Consider the following 25,451-nt stretch of genomic DNA (forward strand, 5'->3'; position numbering starts at 1 on the left):
TGGCATTAATTTATGAGGAAAAGATCAGGGTGGATATGTCTCGGGGGTAGGGGGACAAGAGGGAAAACTGAATTAGCCCCTTGTTAAGTAAAAACCAAAGAATACAGAAGAAAGAAATACAGAAGAAAGTCACTTGAATGACTTGGATGAATGAGAGGCCACAAAAATCCTCACTTATCCATTAAGCAGATACAAACATCCACTGAGGGGTGCCTGGGTGGCTCAGTTGTTAAGCATCTGCCTTCAGCTCAGGTCGTGATTCCAGGGTCCTGGGATAGAGCCCTGCATTGGGCTCCCTGCTCGGTAGGAAGCCTGCTTCCCCCTCTCTCAGTCCCCCTGTTTGTGTTCCATCTCTTGCTGTCAAATAAATAAATTTAAAAAAAATAAAAATAAAATAAACATACACTGATCCCAACCATATGCAGATTTTCCTTTTGGATCTTAAATTCACCAGTTAAATGTGGCAGCATGTAGCTGTACGTGTTCCCACACCAGGGGTGATAAGACATACCCTACAGCTTGATCCCCTCATGGTTCTGTTGTGAAATCTCATCAGTTAACTGGAGTCCTTGCCATGGGCCCTCATTTTTTGTTACTGAGGTTATATTAACATATAGCACTAAATCAATGTCAGATATGAACCCCTACTTATATATATTGCAAAATCATCACCACAATGAATCTAGTTAATATCCATCGTCACACATAGTTATAATTTTTTTCTTGTGATCACAACTTGAAGGTCTACTCTCTTAGAAGCTTTCAAATATGCAATACAGTATTATAACTATCTCGTCATGCTGTGCATTACATCCCTAGGACTCACTGATTTTATAGCTGGAAATTGGTACCTTTTGACCCCGTTCCCCCAATTTTTTTTTAAGATTTTATTTATTTATTTGACAGAGATTACAGGTAGGCAGAGAGGCAGGCAGAGAGAGAGAAGGAAGCAGGCTCCCCGCTGAGCAGAGAGCCCGATGCGGGGCTCAATCACAGGACCCTGGGATCATGACCGGAGCCAAAGGTAGAGGCTTTAACCCACTGAGCCACCCAGGCACCCCGGCGTTCCCCCAGTTTTTAAGGTGATTGCTCCCTTGGGCATGAAAGGAAATTTGTACCTATCCTGACTTTCATTTAGGTAGAATTCTTCTAAGAGCCAGGTCACATCCTCACCTTCTGCTTACTATATCCCCAGGAACTTCCGCTACTTGGTTATCATTAGTGCCTGGTGACATGTCAACGTATGGTCAGTATATTGCATTCTGGGACTGTCTCCCAGTCACCACGCCTTCCCAGCCCATATTCATGCACACAGACAAAGGCAAAGTCCTGCATTTCCGCTTTGAGGATAATTATATATTGCTCCGTATTCCACTACTAAAAACCAAGGTAATCTTAGTGATATCATAACCACGATAAGAAATAAAAGCACTGACAGACATAAACTGTCCTGTGTGGTTAAGAACACTGCTAGAGTGTGATGCTTAAGGCCACGCAATATGTTTGTTTTAAAGATTTATTTATTTGAGAGAGAGAAAACATATGTGAGTGGGCAGAAGGGCAGAGGGAGAGAGAGAAAGAGAATGTCAAGCAGACTGCGTGCTGACCACGGAGCCTGACGTGGGGGCTCCATCTCATGCCCCTGAGATCGTGACCTGAGCCAAAATCAAGAGTCAGACACTTAACCGACTGAACCACCCAGGGGACCCAGGCAACATGTTTGAAGAGGAACGTGGGCAAATACAGCACAGGTATGTTTCTTGGCAAGTGAGCATGCTTGGGAGGGAGCTCAGAAATCCTCTCAGAGACGGAAAAGTTGGAAAGTTGGAGCAGGGTGGCAAGGAGGAGACAAGAGCTGTCACGAAAGGGGAAGGGGAGCCTTGTTCCACTGTGCTCAGGACGATGGTTTCAACTTCTCTGAGGTTATCTTCAGCATTCTGGGACATGTCCGGGTGGAAAAGATCATTGAGGATGATGTTTGCTTCATCATAACAGACCAGCTGGCCTGGCAGTGAGCAGGTGGGAGCTGGGGTGCTGTCAGAATGGGCAGCGGTACCTCCCCAAGGTGTCTCCTTGAGAGGAGTCTGCATGGCAGTGGGTTGATTCTAGAAGACGATGATTACTACGTTGCAGAAATAGGCTATGAACTGGCAATATCTAAATCCCTGAAACTGAGCTTAATAGGTAGTGAGTGTCTCTCAGGGACTGAAATTAGATACCTACTCTCTCCAAAAAGCCTGGAGGCAGAGCCAGTGAGGAGGCTGTGGGGGGCAGACCCCAAGCTTTGTAAGGTGGAGCTCCACATCATTTCCTTCTCAACGTTATCTTGGGACTTTGAATTTCCAAGAGACTCCACCCAGCCCTGCCATACTGGGCAACTGTGCCAACTCCCCCCTTCCCTTTGGGTTGACTCTGCCCCATGAGTTAGCTTCGATATTCCTGGAAGTCATTCATTCACTCATTTAACATTTATGGGGCACCTGCTGTGAGTCAGGATCCAGTGCTAGACACTGGGAATAAAAATAAGAGAAAAGCACAGTTTCTGTCCTCAAGGAGAAGGAGCTCTGAGTCTGATGAGAAAGGCAGATTTCTAAAAACGAATTTCTAAACATACAAATGCAGAACAGGATGATGAATGCCATGGTAGGGGTGAGCACAGGTTGCCTGAGATGGGGGCAGGGAAGAGGAAGAGGCACTGCCATGGAAGGCTTCCTGGAGGAGGTGATGTCTGGACAGCCCACCCATAGCCCTGACAGCAGCTGAGCATACCTGCTGTGATGACACACAAGTATATTTTTCTCAGAAAAGAAAAGATGATGCCCACTGGTCCAGGTGAGAGGTGACAGGGCGCCAAACTTGCAAACTGATAGTGATTGATCAGTCCTGGGGGGTGGTGTGAGAGAGTGAGAAGCCCACGGTGAACTCCTCCCTTGCCAGATTTCTAGCTTGGGTGACAATTCACAGACTGGGATTCCACCAAGTGGAATGTCAGCGCAGCCAAAGAAACAGTGTTCAGGGAGCACAGAGGAAAGACCATGAAGCGCACAGCCAGAAGGAGGCCATCTGCAAGCCAAGGAGAGAAGCCTCAGGAGAAATGCAACCTGCTGACACCCTGATCTCAGACTTCCGTCCTTCAGGGGGGTGGGAAGATAAATGACTGTTGTTTAAGCCCCTCGGCCTCTGATATCTTGTTATGGTAACCCTAGCCAGCCAAGACAGGTCCATAACCCAGAACCAGAGCCACTACCTCTCAACACTTGCATTCAGAAGCCTTGGGCATGTGCTTCCACTCTGGGGAAACGGTGGCAGCGAGATGTATTAGAGCAGTGGCTCACAGGCTGCGGTGATCACGAGCATCGCCTGGAGCCCCACCTCCACATCTTCTGAGTCTGCAAGGTCTGGGGCGGGCCCCGAGACTCTGCATTTCTAACAAGCTCAGCAGTGGTGGTGGTGGGGGGGGGCGGGTGGCATGCATTAAAAATTGAAATAGAGGGGCGCCTGGGTGGCTCAGTCCTTAGCATTTGCCTTCAGCTCAGGTCATGATCCCCAGGTCCTGGAATCAGGCTTCCTGCTTGGCGGGAAGCCTGCTTCTCCCTCCTCCAGTCCCCCTGCTTGTGTTCCCTCTCTAGCTATGTCTCTCTCTGTCAAATAAATACATAAAATCTTTTTTAAAAAATGGAACTAGAAAGCTAAAAAATACTTTCAAAAATTCATTTTAAAATAACAATAGTTAGCTCCATTGTATGTTAGAATAAATAGTCTTTTAATGAAAAATAGCTGTATTTTCTAAAACAAAAAGTTAACAAGGGGAACAGCATTATTTTGAATGTTTTGCAACTCCCTCTGCAGCCGGATTCCCCTCTTTACATCTGCATTCGATCTGTGGCCATATCACACATCACGTGGTCTCTGGAAAACTCCGCTGTGCACACGTGACAGAATGAGAGTGGAAAAGACAAATAATATCTTATTATTATGAACATAGTTTCGATGTCACGTTTTCCCTGAAAATGTCTCAAGCGCCCCCAAGGGTCTCTGGACCCCGCTTTGAGAAGAGATGATTTGTGGGTTGGGCAGAAGAGAGCCCCCAAAGAAGAGGTCATAGAAATAGGAGCAAATCCAAGAGAGGCTCGGCAGCGGGAGCAGAACCGTGGTGTGCACTGTGACGGGAGCCCAGCCAGCTGGGCCGGAACCGGTCCTGCTCTGACCACATGCTCACTGCTGAGCACATGTGTGCCTGTGCTGTGGGGAAATTAAAATCATGGCAGAGCGCTGACATCCCTGGTATAAGATTAGCAGTTTCATCCCATTCAAGCACGTGTTGGGCTTCCAGATTCTCTGACTTTAGGTTCTGCTCTTCAGCCCACGACCCTGGCACTGTATCCTCGTCTGACTCTTTGCGGACCTCCTGGGCTTTGGAGTTTGCAGATTTTCTTGGAACCCCGGCGCTGTTCTTCTCCTTCCTATCTCCTTGCTGTTAGCCTTTGTCCACAGCGTGCATTTCCTTCTCCCCGACCTCTCCACCAAGCTGGGCCTTCAGAACTGCTTAGCCGGAAAACCAGCCCTTAGTTCTTCTGGGCCATTTATTTCCTTACATTTACACTCTATTTTTTTAAGTACAGGACTTTATTGTAATATACCTTTGAAACTCACCTATAATCTTATTTTATTTATTTTCCTGAAACTCACCTATAATTTTAAAACCACCCCTTTCCAGTTCAAGAACAGGTAGACTTTAGATTTCAAGACACAGGCTGGGCCATAAATATTTATGAAATGAATAAAGGAATAAATATATATTAGCATTCTTCCAGAGGCAGAAACATGAAATGACCCTGTGATGTGTCCCTTTTCAGGGGTGAGAAAATTCTTTCCAGAGTCCTTCTGGCACATTCCCTTCCTGACTTACTGGCCAGGATTGGTGCACATGCCTGTTGCCTAAAACAAATCACTTGGCAAGAGACATTCGCCTCACGGGGCTAGAAAAAGACTATGCCTTCCCCGAAAGACGTGGCTGCTTGGAGGACCGTGAACAACATTTGGGTTCTATTAGCAGGGAAGAAGGGCAAGTGGCCGGCGCAGTGACTCACTATCGGGTAGACAACTGAGAGTATCTGCCAGCGGATGGTCTTCCTCATAGTGATAATCTTACTATTTCCTCACTCCTGTCATCAACAGGAAAGCCCTTTCTTTGTTTATGCAACCTACTGCCAGCTCTGGGTACCTTTTGGAAATAGGAGACCTCTGGGAAACAGGCTTAGGATAAAACGTCAGGAAAAGTAAGCCTCCAAGTCCGAAGGACATGTCACCCAGTTCCATTTATGGATATTAACGACTCTCTTCTTGCACCGTAGTTTTTCTAGTATGCAAAGGCTAATCAGAGAACTCAGGTCTGTTTTTTAGGGAGGTAGTGGAATGTTCCTCAAAGGAACCATTTTCATGACTGTTTTATGCAAAGACCTGGGAGTTTCCACAAATTTCTGGCTGACTCAGTGTCTTGCCTATAACATTTGCTTACTGCTTCCCCAGGGATCTAATCTCCATGGAATGTGCTTCCCCCCTCCCCCCCACCCCCTGCCTCCTGGGGTGAGCATTCCTGGGGCCCCACTTACTGAAGAGTCTTGTGTAAGCCTGGGAGCTCTCGCTGAGAAGCCAGTTTTTCAGGTTGGTCGTTTTACCACAGGCCTTTTGTTATCTCTTGATTAATTCCTCGAATGAAATTGAGGCTCTCTCATAATGCCTGCATTATTTCCTAGACTCATTACAGTCTTTGGGTTCCTGAAGGATCGGTCCATTGGCAGAAACTGAGCTGTCAGGCATTTGTTTTCAAATTGCTGCTAATGATCGCCACAGTATCCCTGTTAGGATGCTTGTTGCTATACTTGAGCTCATTGGTTGGTTTCCACACTGGTCATTATTTCCATGGGTGTGGTCTTTCTACGCTAAAGAAAACAGTATGAATCCTTGTGATAAATTTCTTCCTTTACAGAGTTCTCCCGTAAATTGATTTATTTAAAAGAAGTGTATGGGTGTGCCTAGGTGGCTCAGTGGGTTACAGCCTCTGCCTTTGGCTCAGGTCATGATCCCAGGGTCCTGGGATTGAGCCCCGCATCGGGTCTCTGCTCAGTGGGAAGACTGCTTCCCCCTCTCTCTCTGCCTGCCTCTCTGCCTACTTGTGATCTCTCTCTCTCTTTCTGTCAAATAAATAAATAAAATCTTAAAAAAAAATTCCCTATGCTTTAAAAAAAAAATAAGTGTATGACGATTGTTCCATTCCCTCTTCTATTCTGCCTCCTGTTCTTCAGTGCACCAGTAGAAATAAAATGTATATGTGGCTTATAAGTTTACAGATTAATGGTTCTCAGTAAAATACCTGCCCAATTGATTGTCCCCTTTCGTAAAATAACTTTTAAATATATGTATTTAGAAAATTTGAGTTTTAATTAGATGAAAGAGTTTCATCTTTTGAAACTTCGTTTCATGGGAGGGGATACCACTCATTTAGCCATTAATTTGTTTCCATCGCCATATTTTTGGTTTCCCCGAAGATTGGCAAGGTGGCAAGAAATTTGACATTTCTTTGTATCTTCCGCAATACCTAAAACAATGTGCTGCGCACAGAACATAACGATGTTAAGTAATGCATATTGCATTGAACTGAGATTCTAGGCTTGCCTTCCTATGAGTTTCAGAGAACAGATGGATAGAATCCGGTTGGGAAAAGGATCAATCCCTTTTAAAATCTGTCAACAAAATGAAGTTAAAAATTTGGCTTGACAGAAAACAAACAATCTGACTTAAAAAATGGGCCAGAGACCAGAAGATACACAGATAGCAAATAAGCAAATGAAAAGGTGCTCCACATCTTTTGTCATTAAGGAATTATAAATTAAAACAACACGAAATGCTGAGGCTTACCTATTAGAATGGCCAAAATCCAGAATACTGACAACACCAAATGCTGATTAGGATGTGGAGCAACAGGAACTCTCAGTCATTTTTGGTGGGAATGCCAATGCCATAGCTGCTTGGGAAGAAAGTTGACCATTTCTTACAAAACTAAACATACTCGGGTGCCTGGGTGGCTCAGTTGGTTGAGCCACTGCCTTTGGCTCAGGTCATGATCCCAGACCTCCAGGATCGAGTCCGGCATTGGGCTCCCAGCTCCTTGGGGAGTCTGCTTCTCCCTCTGACCTTCTCCTCTCTCATGCTCTCTCCCACTCATTCTCTGTCAAATAAATAAAAAAAATCTTTAAAAAAAAAAAAACTAAACATACTCTTACTATTTGACTCTGCTATTACACTTTTTAGTATTTGCATGAGTTGAAATGAGTTGAAAATTTATGTCTACACAAAAACCTGTTTATAGCAGCTTTACTTATAATTGACAAAACTTAGAACTAACCAACATGTCCTTTAGTTGGTGGATGGATAAAAAAAACTGGGCTACATCAAGGCGATGGGATATTATTCATTGCTAAAAAGAAATGAGCTATCAACCTATGGAAAGACACAGAAGGAAATTAAATGCATGTTAGTAAGTGAAAGAAGCCAGTTGAAAAGGCCACATATTATAGTATGATTCCAACTACATGACATTCTGGAAAAGGCAAAACTATGGAGACAGTAAAAAGATTACTGGTTGCCAGGGGCTGTGGGGGAGGGATGAATCAGCAAAACGCAGAGAGTTTTCAGGGCGGTGAAACTATTCTGTATGAAACTATAATGGTGGATACATGTCATTACACATTTGTCATCCCAGAGAATGTGCAACAGCAAGAGTAAATTACAGTATAAATTATAGACTTTGGGTGATAATGAAGGGTCAATGTAGTTCATCAACTGTAACCAGTGTATCACCCCAGTGAGTGATGGTGATCTTGGGGGAGGCTATGCATGTGTAGGATAGGAGGTACATGGAAAAGCTCTGTACCTTCCATTTGGTTTTGCTGTGAACTTAAAACTGCTCCCAAAATAAAGTCTGTTTAAAATGATGAGTATGATTGGGTGGAACAGTACAGTGTTGATGAAGGTCCCCATTAAGTCATGGCTCTGCATCATTGTTTGAACAAAGTCTTCCTAGAACTGCCATCATTGCCATTATAAAACTCGCTTTGGCTATGGCAATATACAAAGCAAATCTGCAGGTGACATTTCTCGAAGTACAAAAGAGTACAGAAACTCAGGGCATAACCAAAAACTTTAAACCTTTTGTTCTAGAGGCTCAGTATCTAATTCATTTTCCTTTACCAGAATTCGGATTGGGAAAAGCTTTCAGCTTATCATTACCCTGTGCTGCCATCATTCCTCTATGTTTATAGCAGAATTTTCAAGGATTTCATATTGAAGGCTGAAGTCCCTGTAGGCATAAATCACATTTTTCCAGTCAGATGGTTACTGCTGTGTTCCCCACTAACTCTTGACCAATAGTGAGTTCCAGATGTGCTCACTCCACATACATTCTCCAATGTCCTCCTACTTTGCTACTCATTTTGCAGTATAAAGAAGCTCAAATTTAGTCTTGTCTGGGTGGAATAATGCAACTCTAGTTGAGGTCATCGAAGGGTCTGAGATACACATTCCTATGATATTTCAACAAACGTTTATTGAGCATCTTTTATGTGACAGACACGGTACTGACAGCTATGTGTCACCCTCAAGGAGTGGACTATTGTATCAGTTAAGATGCTTTCAGCAGAAAGTAACGGAAAATTCAACTTATTGGGGCTTAAATAAGGACATTTATCTAACATGAAATTCAGAGGGAGGGCTGCTCCACAGTTGGTTAATTCTTTGACTCAACCATATCATCAAGGATTCAGATGTTTTCAACTTTTATGTTCTGCCACTCTTAGGATTTGGGTTTTCTCCCCATGTCATCATCCCCATTGGGGTGACAATTTTCCCAGGTGTCCCTGCTAAATGCAGCAATGTCTAGAAGAGAAGAGGTCCAGTTCTTGAAGTATCTCCTGGTTGAGAGGAAGAGCCTCTATCCCAGTAGCCCCCACCCTTGCACATCTCATTGGCCAGAAGGGGGTCACCTACCCAACCCTAAAATACTTCTCAACCAGGAGAAGGAGATGACCATAATAGCAAATTAAGCAAATGAAGAAGAAACTCCATGTAGAAGGAGGGGGCTCAGACTCTAGTAGGATTCTCCTGGGGGCTCCTGAGGATTCCCTAAGAAGGCAAGGAAGTGCTGATTTCCCTCACCTTATAACTCGTTACCAGGACTCCTGTTGCTCTTCTTGGACTTTGCATCAGAAGCAAGAATTCAAGTTATACTATGGGCAGCTACAAAGATATTTTCCCCCTTCTGCCTGACAGAGTCTTGGAAAACAGAAGGCAGAGGGAGACGGGGAGGTTCCCCTCCTGTCTGAGCCCATCAGGGTGCATTATTAGCAAACTCTTGGCTTTGAAGTTAGGAGTCAAGTCCAGTATATCTAATTCAATTCCAATTTTCTGTTGGAGTTATGGTAATCCTAGACCTCAGCTCATCCAGAACTATGAGCTAAACATTTAATTCCTCAGTATATTTAACTCATGTGGTTATGAGTCATTGTTAATACGTTCAACAGATACGCTGGTTTCCAAGCTGCATATCCAAAGTCAGGGTTTTAATTGTTTTTCTTAGTGATTTGCTCATGTCTGCATACCAGCAGTCAGGCTTGGCTGACCAAAGCCATCTTGAAATATTTAACTTAGAATTCAGTACGGGACTAAACATGTTAAATATTTCCAAGGTCTCTATCCAGAGACACAGATCCTTCATCAAAGTTAAGGTCCAAACCAAGTTACAGTAGGAGGTAAAAACAACTATGTATTTTATAGATGAGTACCATCTATGGGATGAATGAAATTTTAAATGTCATGTAAACATTTTTTTTTTGCATGTAAGAATAAGCTTATTGTGTCTTTTACAAAATTGGGGGCAAAAGGAAAAACATCTGGTGAGCAATAATTTTGGAAAATTCTAGAATAATATTGATAATAACAAAATTCATAAAGCTGCTTATCTTCATATTGATGTATATCTTGAACTGCAATATGTCTTCATTTAGCTGCAGTATAAAAGAAAACAAGTAATAGGAGTTTGCAAAACAGGCTGTTATTTTTCTCACCACTTTGAGCATGCCCCATGGCACCCAATTTTGGAGGTGGGTGGCAGCATATACTCATTTTGAAATCAAACAATATAGAAGTGTATAAATCTGAAAGTGAAAGGTTTCCTTGTTATTAACCCTCACCATGATCTCACTCCTTGAAAAGAGCTATTGTACATAGCTTAGTACATTTCTAGTTGTTTTTTTTTTTAAGATTTTGTTTATTTATTTATTTGCCGAGAGAGAGAGAGAGAGAGGGAGAACACAAGCAGGCAGAGTGGCAGGCAGAGGCAGAGAGAGAAGCAGGCTCCCTGCTGAGCAAGGAGACCCATGTGGGACTCCATCCCAGGCCCCTGGGATCATGACCTGAGCCGAAGGCAGCGGCTTAACCAACTGAGCCACCCAGGCGTCCCATGTTTCTAGTTATTAAACATATATATGAGATAGTGTTTGAATATAAGTTAAATGGGATTATTGTATACATATGTGACATTGTGACATAAGAAGAAATATATATTTGATATTTGTTCCCATTTCTGGCACAGGGCTTCCAAAACCCTTGGAATTTCTGAAGTGATAAGGGTGTTAAATGTGTCTTGATATTCATAACATTCATAAATGTGTCTTTCAACTTCACCTGAGTTTATGTTAATGAACTTTGGACTTTTAGAAAATACCTAAGGACGGATACTGGTTGCTGGGGAACCAACCACGTGATTAGGGTATTGGCCCTTTCAGTCCTACCCTGTGACCTCCAAGGAGAGGAGAGGTACTGAGGGTGAATCAGTCACCAATGGCCAATGATTTAATCAATCCTTGTAACAAAGCCTCCATAAAAAAACCCCAAAAATGGGGTATGGAGAGCTTCCAGGCTGGTGAACTCGGGGACGTGCTGCAAGGTTGCTCAGAGACCATGGAAGCTTAATCCCCATTTACCCAAACCTTGCCCTATGGACCTCTTCATCTGACTGTTCATCTGTATCCTTTATACTATCCTTTACCCTAAACTAGTAAACATAAGGAAAGGTTTCTCTGACTTCTGTGAGCAGCTCTAGCAAATGAATTGAACCTGTGGAGGGAGTTGTGAGACTCTCCAACTGTAGCAATGGGTCAAAAGCAATGGGGACAGCCTGGACTTGCGTCTGAAGTTGGGGGCAGTCTTCTAGGACTGAACCCTTACAGTGGGATCTTCAAGCAGACAGTGTCAGAACTGAGTTAAGTTCTGGATGATGTTGAAAAAAAACGCACACAGGAAGAAATCCTACTATAACCTGCTTTTCTCACTAACAATACTTCCTGGACATCTCTCCCTGTGACCATCTATAGTTCCTCCTTTCCTTTATAACATTTCATAGCATTCAAATGAGTGGAATATGTTATATAACCAGTTGCATACTCAGAGATACTTAAGTTTCAGGTTCTTTTTTTTTTTTAAGATTTATTTATTTGAGAGAGAGAGAGAGAGAGAAGGGGGAAGGGCACAGGGAGAGGGGGAGAGAGAGAGAATCTCAAGCAGACTCCCCACTGAGTGCGGAGTCAGACATGGGTCTGGATCTCACAACCCTGAAATCATGACCGGAGTCGAAACCAAAAGTTGGAACTAACCGACTGTGTCACCCAGGCGCCCAAGTGTCAGTTTCAAATGATGCTTCAATTAATATCACCGAAAAATATTCTAGCATAATGCTAATCGCCATCTGAATTTATCTCGTTTGTCTATTTACTTACTTGCTCATTGTCTGACACCCCCTGGAGTATAAGCTCTGTGAATACAGGTGCTTGTCCCTTGTTCCCGATTATATCCTTAGCAGCTGGGACAGTACCTGACAGTATCAGCTGTTGTTATTACTGGGCGCACATAGGTATTTCTAGGTCTTTTCGATGATCCAAGGGCAACCTGGGGTGAGGTGGCTACTTCAGGCCCTCTCCCTAACTAGTCCTTGGCTTGGCGGGTTACAACTCCTTTCTGCCTAAGTAGTGCCTTTGAGCAGATTCTACGTCTCTAAAACCTTGAAATATTCACAGTTTGAAAATTAGGAACCAGTTTAGATCTCAGGAATTCCAGCCCCACCGTGGCTCCCTTCCTCTTGGCGACTTACCTAACTATATGTGGTAGGTGGGGAACCAGGACACATTCCCCGTCACTCACATCCTTTGACACTTTTGCTCTTGGTAAAATCCAGTGGCTCATTTACCATCCATCTGATTTCTTCTTTGGTGAGGTATCTGTTAAGGTCTTTTGCCCATTTTTCAGTTTGGGTTGTCTGTTTTCTTATTGTTGAATTTTAAGAGCTCTTTTTATATTTTGGAAAGCAGTCCTTTCTCAGATGCATCTTTGCAAAGATTTTCTATGGCTTGTTTTCTAATACACTTGACATTGTCCTTCACAGAACAGAAGTTTGTAATTTTGTCTTATATTTTTTTAAGATTTCATTTATTTATTTGAGAGATAGTGAAAAAGAGAGAGAGATCACAAGTAGGGGGGAGGGGTAGAGAGAGAAAGAGTTTTCCTGCTGAGCAAGGAGCCTGATGTGGGACTTGATCCCAGGACCCCAGTATCATGACCTGAGCCAAAGGCAAACACTCAACTGACTGAACCACCCACGCTTCCCAGAAGTTTGTAATTTTAATGAAATCTAGCTTATCAATTGTTTCTTTCATGGATCGTGGCTTTGGTATTGTATCTAAAAAGTCATCATCAAACCCAAGTTGTGTTTTATATTTAAGTGTATGATCCATTTTGAGTTAATTTTTTTGAAGGATGTAAGGTCTTGTGTAGACTCATTTTTTTTTTTTGCATGTAAATGTCCAGTTGTTCCAGCATCATTTGTTGCTGTATGAGAGTTTTCCAGTCTTTACTTTTACCCAACTAACTGCGATTAGCCACAGAGCGCTGAGAAGGAAGCACCACCTGTCTTTTCCACTTGAGTTATTAATAGATTTACCAAAAATCTCTATGGTTTGTCTGAGTAGTTCCTTGTTTAGTTTTACCTCCTCTGATTTTTCAGACTGTATGCTAGTTTTTGTGTATGAGGGTCCTGAATGAATGATACCTACATCTGAAAATGCTCAAGAAGTTGACCCGAGTCAGGCCCGTGAAGATAACAATCCCACTTTTGTTAATGTTAAGCCTGCTGCTGGAGAACGTGACTTGTGAGCCAAACGGGCTTTCCTCTGCTCCTTGCCTCCTAACCCTCCTGAGTTTAGACCTTAGAACACGCCACCTAAGGGAAAACAGCTTACACCCACTACCCTCCCAAACACACATGTTGAATAATTTACCCTCCCAAAAACACATATCTTGAATACTTATTGATTTTAAAACCTAGAATGCTAAATGTACCCTTCAGTTTGTTTTACTAAAAGGCCTTTATCACCAGGAAATGGCCTTGTTTCCAAATCCAAAGCACTTTGAAATAGGAATCTCAGTAAAATATAAAAATAGATTTAAGGTGGTATTGTTGTTGAGGGCCCTTGCTCTTTTTTTTTCTTTTTAAGATTTTATTTTATTTATTTGCCAGAGACACAGCGAGCGAGCACAAGCAGGGGGACCATGGCAGGCAGAGGGAGAAGCAGACTCCCCACTGAGCAGGGAGCCCCATGCAGGACTCCATCCCAAGACTCTGGGACCATGACCTGAGACGAAGGCAGACACTTAACTGAGCCACCCAGGAGCCCGGTGGACCTGTGTCTTTTATAGGAGATACATGATTTTAACTCTTTGGTATACCTGGCCTGCAGCTGGAAGTACAAACAGTTGGTCTTAACACCCCCATTCCAGGGAAATGACAAGGAGGGACGGCAGCATGTGCCCTCGCTCACAGGAGGAACACAATCCAATATGGACACCGGCCTCTCGTTCTGCAGACACCGTAAAACCAAAGTATACAGATGAAATACCTACTGGGAGTCCCTGAGTTCAGGATCTATTGCCAAGATATAACTCACGGGTTCTCCTTGGCCGTGTTCTAGAGGTGAGCGGTACATCCGGTAGCGAGAGAGGGATCCCTCGGAAAGCTCCAGTAGTTTCTAGAACACAGCAGGGCCTCATCTTTGGCCGATGTATACAGCATTTTATCCCCTTGATTAAAAATAACAAATCTCTGGCTCAGGTATCAGGTGGGTAGGAACGTTATTTTTGCTCTTGGCAAACTCCTAAAGAGGCAAAGTTGACTCACCTGCTCTGGAGGGAAGGGACGAGGGCATTTTCTGAAAGCAAGAGCTCAGCTTGTAGCAGTCCAGACAGCCGGCAGGGACAGACGAGAAACGTATGACCGTCCACGACCGTCACAGTTCTGCCGAGGTCTGGAACTACCCCGCCAGCTGGGAGCTGCTGCTCAAAACGGGGTGGTCCCCAAGAACACCTCACTGGGGCTCCTAGAACAGCCAGTTAGAAACGACCAACATCCCTCTCACTCGCCCCGTCGGAGCTCCGGAGCCCGGGCGACCGGCACTGCTCGCAGGGGTGGGCGATTGCACTGGGAAGGGAGGGGGAGGTCTCTAGAGAAGGACCGGGGTCTTCCTTCTGCCGAAAGCTGCCAACACCTTAGCCTCTCCCTGACCTTCAGCCCTCAGACTGCTGCCTTGACTTTTGAAGTTGGTGAGTATGAATTATCCGCTCCTGGGGACACTTAGACGGTGGTGGTCTGTTTGTGTTGGGGGGGATGGGAAGGGTGGCTGGAAAGAATTTGCCATCGTGGGTTTTCTGAGGACTTCAGCCTTCCCTTGTGTTCCCCTATATCTCATCCTGAGGGGTTGGTCCTCTGGCCTCCTGGGTCTCCCAGTGCTGGGATCGAGTAAGCTGGTCTAAGATTTATTCATGGATAGGAGTAGAGTCTTGGGTAGGGACACAAGAGGTTCTCAAAACACCTGTGGGAGGGTGCCTGGGTGGCTCAGTGGGTTAAAGCCTCTGCCTTCGGCTCAGGTCATGGTCTCGGGGTCCTGGGATCGAGCCCCGCATCTGGCTCTCTGCTCTGCTCAGCGGGGAGCCTGCTTCCTCCTCTCTCTCTGCCTGCCTCTCTGCCTAGTTGTGATCTCTGTTTGTCAAATAAATAAATAAAATCCTTAAAAATAAAAAACAAAAAAAACACCTGTGGGATTGCCAACAGAAGAAAAACTAGCTTCAGGGACAGAGAGAAGCACAGCATGGAGGAAGCAAAGGAACTTTGAACTAGAGGAACTGGGGGCCTTCAGGGTCTCAGTGGGGTCTGTTGCCCCTCCCTGCCCTGCGCTAGCGGCTCACAGCAGGGAGGCCTTGACTGCCCGCAGACTCCCCTCTCCCCACCACACAACATGGACAGGACCCACTGTGGCAGCATCAGCTAGATCCCGGCTCAATAATTGTTCTTTAAAAAAAAAAATTAATTTGTAATTACACTACCTGATATATGAGCAGATTCTCTTTATAAAAATTTAAACACTAGGGACCAGGTTCAAGTCATGCATTTACATTTATGTGTCTGTATAACATACCCAGGGTCATTGCGTGTGGTGAGGGGTTGCTTGCCAGCACGGTATCATCACCACTTAGACACGTGTCTATGTAACGAGAGAAAACACAGAACTGTTCTGTGGGGGAGAGTTTACATACATGGTATTACTCTGTAAATATAGTTTTGAGACTTGCTTTTTGGTGCCTAAAATGCATTGGAAGCCTTCCACGTCCGCGCATTAGGATTTCATTCCTCCTAACTGTGAATTCTTTAGGTGTTCTTCCCTCTCCCACACGTGTGTTCATTCTCCTCTGGCTTGGTGGGTAGAGAGGACAGGATTTTATATTGTTTAGATACAAATATTTTATATTGTTTCAATCTCTCCCGAGTGTCCCGACCTTGCCCTGCCCCTGGGGTCCGCGAGGCTGCCTGCGCCTGGTTTTGGAGGTGTCATTCACCCCTTTCCTGGTCTTTGCTTCATCAGGAAAGCGCTGGAACCTCTCCGTGTCTGCACGGCAGGCCTGGAAAGCCCTGGCCGGAGTCTGCGGACCGGGGACAAAGAGGCAGTGATGACTGTCAGTTGAGGAAACACAGTCCCCCTGTTTTGTTTTCCTGTACTTTTTACTTGCCCGCAGCCTGCCAACCAGGTCAGCTCTAGAAACACAGCGTGCCATTCTCCTCCCTTGGAGCCCGCACGGAGAGTGGTGGCAGCAAGTGCCAGCAAGGGTTTTGCCAGTGGTCAACTTTGTTTACCGGCTCTGGAGGTTTCTGTTTTATGAAGGTTTGCATGGGGGCCTCTGGACTGGCCGTTTGAAAGGATGAAAACCGCTTGGGAGCTTATACTTGTGAATTTTTTCAGATAAAGTTTAAAATCTCTGTATTCAGCCTTATATACTTTCTGATCGTAAAACGAATTAGATCCTAGAAGGGGCCCCCAAGAAAATAAACCCACAAACTTGCCAGTTTTACTGTAGTTAGTACCTTGGAAAATAAGATGGAGAAAATACTAAGATTTTTTTTTTCTTTGGGGGTTAGGAAAAACTTAATCTTTGCTGATTTGGGGGCTTCTTCTCTCAATATATTTAAAATGTAATAATATGTACATTTATAAACCTATGAATTAAGCATCAAGTTGAAAGACTCTTTGTACTTGAGTATGTCAAAACCCAGTATACATGCCAAATAAGTAGAAAATATTTGTAATAATGTAAATAAAGGTGAGCTATGGCATGAGCTTGGAGAAAATGGCTTATTTGAAAACTTTAAGATGTTTCTGTTGAAACTTAACTAGATTCTCTCTCTCTCTCCCCTCTCGTTTTGTGGCGGATATACTTAGAAGTCTTTTCTAGTTTTCTCCTTTTTCCTTCTAGGGATGGAAAATAAAAGCCTTGGATTTGGTTAGTAAAATTAATTCATCTTAGCAGTACTTTTTTCATGTATTTTCATTTCTAACTAGTGTTTACCACTTTTGGTCCTTCCTTCTTTTCCTCTTCCCTACTTTTTCCGTATGGCTCCCTTTGCTTCCCCTCCTAGAGGGGAAGTGTCCACAACAGACTTTCTGAGGCTGTTGACTCACTGAGCAGTGAGCAGTGAGAGTGTCTGCTCTCTCTGTTGATGCAAAGGAGTTAATGAAAGTTTGGTTCTTCCTCACGTACAAATCACAGTGGCCACTGTTAAAAACTTTCAGCATCTGGAATTTTCAGTCTTTGGTGCTGGGGGCAGTGAGATATTAAAGATGATGCTTTCCGTGCAGAAGAGTTATAGCAAGGTTTCTTGTGATTATTTAAAATTATATCTTTCCTTTCTTGAGAGTACCAGTGCCTGCCTTGGCAATATTAAAACTTTCCAGCAGTCATAACTGAAGAGCCCACCAGTGGCATATTTCTGAGAAATCAGGAAACACTAAAGTGGTGAGTTTGATGATGGGTGGTAATTACAAGCTGTTTTTGGTCTAGTTTTTCGAGGAAAGTCTAGGAAAGATTCCTTCACTACCATAAATAGCCTAGCAGATGGATCCTAATGGATGTGCTGTCTTTTTGAAAGATGGTATTCTGTAAAATTCTGTTGAGGATTTGTGGCTGATTTTCAAGGTGTAATGCTGCCTGATCATTTCTTCTCTCTGTGGAGTTGAGTGGCACGTTGTTCATGCCAATGTTGTTATTGTAAATGTACGTATGTAATTTAGGCCCACTTTCCTGGTCAAAAAATGCTCTGTAATTCTTATAAAAATTAATATCACCACTCCTGGAACAGTAGGCTCTTTTTGCGTCATAGACTCTGGGTTCATGAAAAAGAGAAACTGCTGTTTTCTTTTGAATTAGATAGTATTGAAGTTGGCTATTAGAAATAGAATATTTTTAAAAATTTAGGCTTACTGATTACAAAGGCTATGTTCCTGGTTGAGGAATCACTTAGAATACAAGTAGGTATGGATGGACATTTTTTTTTAAGATTTTATTTATTTATTTGACAGAAAGAGAGATCACAAGTAGGCAGAGAGGCAGGCAGAGAGAGAGGGGGAAGCAGGCTCCTTGCTGTGCAGAGAGCCCGATGTGGGCCTCGATCCCAGGACCCTGAGATCATGACCTGAGCCGAAGGCAGAGGCTTACCCACTGAGCCACCCAGGCGCCCTGGATGGACATTTTTATCTTAAATAAATTGCTAATGAATCAAATCCGGCACGATATTAGATGATATACCATGACCACTTGGGTTACTCAAAGAATGAAAGAATGGCATTGTATTAGAAAATGTAACTTACTACATTAGATTTGTAGATTGCAACATTGCTGGCCAATGACTAAGACGTTTCCTCCTCCTTCCCAGGCACAGAGCTAGACTGCATTTCCCAGCCTGCCCTGCAATTAGGTGTGATTCTGTGTCTGGCTTCTGGTAAATGGAATGTAGCTGGGAATGATGTGTGCCACTTCCCACTCTGACCCATGACATTTTTCTGTGCAATCATTTACTCTCTCTTCCTCCATCTGCTGGCTGGGTACAGAGAATCCTGCAGAGAATCTGCAGCTCTAAGGGATGGCTGTGGATGGCTGCATCAGAAGATGGAAGTGGTGAGTCCTTGAAGAATCAGTTGGAACCTCAGGAACATTTGTTCCTGTTCCATCAGCTGCTAAGATTTGAGGACTGTTTGTTACAGCAGTTAGCCTACCTCGACTAATACAACAAACAGGCATTCAGTAAAATTTAGCACCCACTGCTAATTTGAAAAAATTGTCAAAATAGGATTCATTACTAACTTATTAAAAAAGATCTATCTTCTATCAAATACCAGTGTTCTTAATGATGAAATACTAGAGACATTCTCATTAAAATAAACAAGACCAGGATGCCTTCCACTACCACTATTAGCAATGAGAGGTTCCCAATTTGAGCAAATAGATGAGAAATAAAATGACCATTACTTGAGATGAAAAGGTCATCTACATTGAAAGTTCAGGAAAAATCAACTATAAAATTATTAGTGACTAGGAGACTTTCATAAAGTCACCCATTACAAAATAAATATTAAAAATCCATGTTTTCTACATGATATTTAAAAAGCAACTTACGTTATCTGGAAATATGCCTAAAAGAATCATGAAACAGGAAGATACTATTTAAAATAACAGGAATAGGGGCACCTGGGTGGCTCAGTGGGTTAAAGCCTCTGCCTTCAGCTCAGGTCATGATCCCAGGGTCTTGGGATCGAGCCCCTCATTGGGCTCTCTGCTCAGCAGGGAGCCTGCTTTCCCCCGCCCCCGCCTGCCTCTCTGCCTACTTGTGATCTCTGTCAAATAAATAAAATATTTAAAAAAAAAAAAGAATAAAAATGCTCTGTGAAATTAAAAATATGAGAGCCCAAATGAAAATTCAGTAGAAATTTAGAAGATAAGTTTCAGAAATTTTCTTAGAGAACCAAAATTCAAAATTCAAGGAGATGGACAGAGAGGAAAGCTGAGAAAATTGGAAGATCCACCTAGGATGTCCAGAATAGGATTAAAAGGGATTCCAGTAGAAAAGGAAGCAGAAGGGAGGAAATTCTCTTTCTCTCTCTCTCTCTCTCTCTCTCTCACACACACACACACACAAAGGACATTTCATTGCATTGAATGTCTAAATTAAAGCCCATATTTTATTCAGATTTGCTTAGTTTTTATCTACCGTACTTCTTTTCTAGGATAGCACATTACATTTGGTCACCATGTTTCCCTAGGCATCTCTTGGCTGGGACAGTTTCTGACTTTACTTTTGGTGATCGTGATAGCTTTGAGTGCTGGTCAGGTATTTTGTAAAATGTCTATTGAGATTTGTCTGCTTTTTTCACAACTAGACTGAGGTTATGGATTCGGGGGAGGAAGATCGCTGAGGTCAAGGGCCATTCTCATCAGGTCATAGGAAGCGCACCTACTCTCGACATGCCCTCTACTGATGCTGACTCTGCCACCTGCCTCAGGTAGGGTTTTGTCAAGTTTCTCTAGCATGAAAGTTATTCTCCCCACCACCCCATTCCCTACCGTGTTCTTTGGAAGGAAGCCGCTGACTATGGGCTGACCATGGCCAGACTTGAGTGAGGAGTTCTACTGCACCTCAAGGGTGAAATATTTACATCAGTCAGCTCAGGAACTACTTCGGAGCATGACTGCTGGATCGCATGGGAAGACCAAGTCTGGCTGCGTTGAGAAACTGCCTGTTTTTGAGAGTGTCTATACCGTTTTGCATTTGCATTAGCCGTGGATGAGAGTTCCTGTTGCTCAGCATCCGTACCAGAAATTGATATTGTCAGTTGTTTTTTGGCTCGTAACCATTCTGATAGGCGTAGTGGTATCTCATTTTTCCTTTTGTGATATTTTTAAGTTACATGAGTTTAAGAAATCCGTGCCTCATCACTGAGGTGTACCTCTGGCTCTTTCCCCCATTAATGTTAGTGCTGATTCTTACTCATACACTGTTTTTGCATGCTTGTCTCTGTTTGACTATATGATGAACATCATATTTGAAAAAGTATTTGTAGAGTACAGAGAATGACATTTTCTTCCTCCAGACAAGATTTCCATTTGCTTCTGCCTATGACTAATCCAGAACTACCTTATTCTAATTCCAGAGTAAGAGATTTTTCTAGACCATGCAGATAACTTGAAGCAAGGCTGCTGTCCCTACACTTCACACTTCCTTCTGGGATACATCCTTTTGAGGTCACAACTCTAAGTGCAGTGTGGTGTGTGGACACTCTTTCCCTTGAACCCCAGCCCTTGGACGCTGGCAATAACTGTTCAACCGCTCAGCCACCTTTTCCCAATCACTAAATGCTCCCTGGGCTAAAGAAGCCCCAGTTGTTGGGTTGGCAGGGTGAATTTCTTTCTTCTCCCAGGTCTTAGCCGGCAATTCCTCACTATCCTATTTGTTTTTTAAAATGTTTTAATTTAGTATTGTTTTATTTCCCACTGCTTTACCTCATCCTTCAGGTCTCCCACTGGCTTTAAAAAGTATGATAAATGCGGCTGTATCATGTATACTCTGGGAAAAACTGTAACTGAAAAATTAGAGTCCCAACTTCTCCTTTTCCAGTTTAAAGCTTTTGGCTAATTAGTCATGGAGCCACTGATCTGAAAAATTCTACCACTTCCTGGGTCAGGAGCACTAAAAATAAACACAATACTCCACAATCTCTTACACAGAGAAAACTTTATTACTGGAAAGATCATATAATTTGTATGCAAAGTTAAAAAATGTGGAAAAGTTAATATTTACATTTTCCATACAGTACATGATAATCTTTTTATGCTTAATAGAATGCTAAATAGAGGAAAAAACCAAAAGCATCAGAAAATGTTGTTCAAGGCAGAACACTTACTTGGAAATAAAATTAAGAAAATTCTTCAATATTTTAAAGTATGTTATATAAAGTACATTTTATCAGGACTACATTTTTTCCCCCATTTGATTGACACTAATAGTGCTAACACATTTTTTTTTAAGCACACTTTTAAATGTTTAGCAAAATCCTATTTCAGTACAGGAATGAATTCTACATAATGTCTGATGAAGGTACTGTACAAGCTTTAGTATTCTAAACGTTAAAAAAAGTTAAAAGTACAAGCAACTAAAAAAAAGTACAAGCAAGTATAAATGGTCATAAAAATACAATCTTGAGTGGTCATAAAACTTTTTTTTTAAAAAGGAAATCAATTGCACTTGGCTTAATTTCTAAAAGAGTAATAACATTTCATCTAATCCTTCAAGACATATCATTTAAAAATGTAGAAGGATCAGAGAGCAGCATAATACAATCAACATTGGACATTAAGCACCTCATTTTAGTGGCATAATAGATGTATGAAATTTCTAAAACAATAAGACTATAAAATTCACACAGGGAAGATGATAAAGTGGAATAAGTGGGTTTTTAAAGGTGAATTCCCATTATAAAACCTTCTGGTGTGTCAAATATTTTTCATACTATAAATGTACTATTTTTCAATTTTCTTAGAAACTCAGTGTAAAAGCTACCAAAGTAGTGCTAAAATATCAGAATAACATGACAAAAATATTTGAATAGCTTTTCCAGGATTCCTAAAAAATAGTTCAAATACATAGAAACTTATTTTCAAATGTATAAAAAAAAGACACAAAGATAAGTTTTAAATACTTTAGCAAAGTAATATCTTGATTTTAGACCATAAAAGTGAAAAGAGCATATAGTACATTTTAAAATACTTTTAACAAGAGTAGAATCTTCATAAATAGAAAAGGAAGATTCCTCTCACTCCCTCCTCCCACACAACTTAAAAAAATATTATTAACCTGCACACTTCTGTTTCCTGGGTATACGGTCATCACGAACCTCTGTGCGAAATGAATCCTATTATACTCGGAATCTACTGTTTCCAGTGTAACAAGCGACGGTGTAGCTCTCAGTGCAGAAGAACGGGACAGTAATGTCGCGAAGATAGCACGCCGTCCCCGCCAGTGTAGCACAAACTCACACTCACGTCTCAGCAACGGGCAGGCAACCCCGCCCCTCACGTATCCGAGTGACTGCCGGGGCCCTGCGCTTTCCTGCCCCCGGAAGCCGAGTGAACGAGCAGGGACGCAGAGCCTCGTGGGCTGCCCGGCTCGGAGGAACCTGCGGCCTGTGGGCTGCTGTTCTGCACTGGGCCAGGCTCAGGGACGTCACTTTTTGGAGAGAGCCTAGGTAAAAAGACGAAAGGTGACATATTACAGACCAAAGCGCAGATGTGATGCCAAATGTCCTTACAGCTGCCATCCACTCTTCATGAGTTTTTTGCATAATTAACAAACTCTTTATATGAACCCTGACACCTCAAAGTACAAATACTTTTTCAAATACAGTTTTGCTAACTTCACAAATTGCATTAAGCACCACCCATGCGTGGGCTGAGCACACTGTAGCATGGGGAATACATTAATAAGACAGAATTCTGGCCCTTGCTTTAGCAAATATTTTATTCATTTCCCACCAAGGATGAGACATTTTAATTCCAACACAATGATGAATCAGACCTCAGCTCTGCCTTTGAGGGTTTACAAATCTAGTGGAGGGGTTTTTTTAAATTAATTTTTTAATTAACATATAATGTATTATTAGCCCCAGGGGTACAGGTCTGTGAATCGCCAGGTTTACACACTTCATAGCACTCAACATAGCACATACCCTCCCCAATGTCCATAACCCCACCACCCTCTCCCTACCCCCCTCCCCCCAGCAACCCTCAGTTTGTTCTGTGAGATTAAGAGTCTCTTATGGTTTGTCTCCTTCCCGATCCCATTTTAAAGGCACATATCTAATTAGAAACAGCAAAAGCTGTTACGGGAACACAAAAGAAGGTGCATCTGATTTAGTTTGGTACGAGGAAGATGAGACAACTTGAGACCTAAAAGTACTTAGCTATCAGCATTCTGGTTAATTCGATGTTTACCTGTGTCTGGATCACCTATGACCATTTAGAAAAATTCATTAAAGATAATGTCAGTATCCTTTCATGTTCAGAAAGTAAAAAACATAATCATCTTCATATAAAATGACAAATACCTTTTAGTACTATGATACAGTAGCAATTACAACTTAATAGCCTGTATCTCAAAAGGCTCCTAAACATTTACCAAATATACATGCAACACTTAACAACGGCACGGAAACGAACATCACACTCCTATGCGAACAACATTCATGAAGGCTCTTTTCCAAGCTAAGAACTGAACTACCAAATAGCATATTTACAGGCTGGACCCAAACTTCTTATACCCAAACTTCCTTGGATTAAATGTATGGACACATGTCATCTCCTAGCACATTTTCTTTCCAGATGTGCTATGCTTTAATAAAAAATGCATAATGCAGTATTCAAAGCAGTCCCGATTTAACAGAACAAAATCTGAGCTCACCTTCCTTCACTCCGCGTACTTTCAGATACGCTGATCCTATCTGTCCCGTTGCCTGCCCGGCCCTTCCTGTCGGCCTGTTCCCCACAGAGTTTGGAGCTGGATGCTGCTGGGGAGGCCGGCTCCCCACAGTCGTGTTCTCTGGATCCGGGGGTGCTCACTCCGTCTGCTCTCACCTCTCTCACTGATGTTTCTGGGGAGGTTGGTATTTCTGTCAAAGTTTCTTGTCCTAAGTAATCGTGGTTAGTGATTGCCACCGAGGAAGTGCCGTGATTGGCGGTAGCGCCTGTGCTGGTTCCCATGGATTTGGAAATGACCTTCAGCTTATGCGAACTGGGCTTGTAGTGCTTCTTTTTGTGTTTGACTTTAGAATTGTGCTTTAAGAAGAACTCACATGACTCCTGTAGAACTCTTCGACTTTCACTGATTGGACTGTAAGAGAAACCAAGGAGAGGGCTTACTAGGTAAATGTTAAGTGCTATCGAGAAGCCAAAAAGCAGGGGGGCAAAAAAGAAAGAAAAAAAAAAAAGAAGCCAAAAAGCATATCATATATTTTATACTTATACTAAAATCTTTAGTTGATCAGGTTAAAAGTTCTAAATGACTTATAGTTATGAAATCTGGGATTACAGATACTATGAGCTATAAGTAGATTGCCATGAAGTGAAATCTTTTTTGCATACACTGTTAGCTGCCTTTGTCAGCGTAAGTAGATTGGTAAGAAATTAGAGAGGCTAAACCAAAGGAGGAGGACAAGGAAACTCAAAGCAGCATACCGTAGGGGACAATCTGTTTATCCCATGTGAATACATCAAATATAAAAGTAAACCAGAAAAGAAAGGACGTAGAATGGTTGTTGTTAAATTTAATTGTTTGCTTTCTAACATTAAAGTTAGCAAATTATACTAAACCATGATGTATATAAATATGGAGTAGATATGTAATAATTGCAAAAAATTAAAGTCCAGTTAAATGCAATTCTTCAGTCAGGCTCCCTGCTCAGTGGGGAACCTGTGTCTCCCTCTGCCTCTCCCCCTGCTTGTGTGCTCTCTCCCTCTCTCTGTCAAATAAATAAGTAAAATCTTAAAAAAAAATGCAATTCTTCAGACTTCAAAAACTTAGAAAAGATCTATAGTTCTGAACTTTTACCACAAAAAAGTATTAATCAAACCAATGGGGAATAGTTTAAAAACCTATACTACACTGTTGGCTGTATAGAGAACAAAATGTATATAATTAACCAAAATGAACTATTTACTTGTAAATCTATATTGTTATAAAATACTACATAAGTTTAAAATTTTACCATCTTAAGGCAAATAAGTGACATTTTAAGCAGCACTATGCGTAATAAAACTTAAAGGTAGTAAACAATCATACAATATATTTGAATCATACTCTATAATTTTCCTTACATATATTTGATCCCATTTAATCTTTTATCACTGATAAAATAATTAAAATTTAAAATGCTGCACCCAAACTACTGAATACAGTGATAGCAGTAATAATATTAAAT

At 42.3% G+C, this 25,451-nt stretch overlaps 1 protein-coding gene across 1 annotated transcript in view; it reads right to left on the minus strand.

The window, feature by feature from the left end:
• Positions 1-22,104: 22,104 nt before the first annotated feature.
• Positions 22,105-25,451, minus strand: part of LOC111146642 (frizzled class receptor 6) — a 38,810-nt gene continuing 35,463 nt past the window's right edge. The window contains exons 5-6 of the mRNA XM_022502277.1: positions 23,936-24,364; positions 22,105-22,720 (exon numbers count right to left, since the gene is read on the minus strand). Of these exons, the coding sequence (XP_022357985.1) occupies positions 22,552-22,720; positions 23,936-24,364 (598 nt within the window). The 3' untranslated portion in view covers positions 22,105-22,551. The remainder of the gene's footprint in view (positions 22,721-23,935; positions 24,365-25,451) is intronic.

The sequence above is a fragment of the Enhydra lutris genome, unplaced genomic scaffold (assembly GCF_002288905.1).
Source record: "Enhydra lutris kenyoni isolate GAN:26980312 unplaced genomic scaffold, ASM228890v2 scaffoldscaffold14, whole genome shotgun sequence".
NCBI classification, from domain to species: domain Eukaryota; kingdom Metazoa; phylum Chordata; class Mammalia; order Carnivora; family Mustelidae; genus Enhydra; species Enhydra lutris.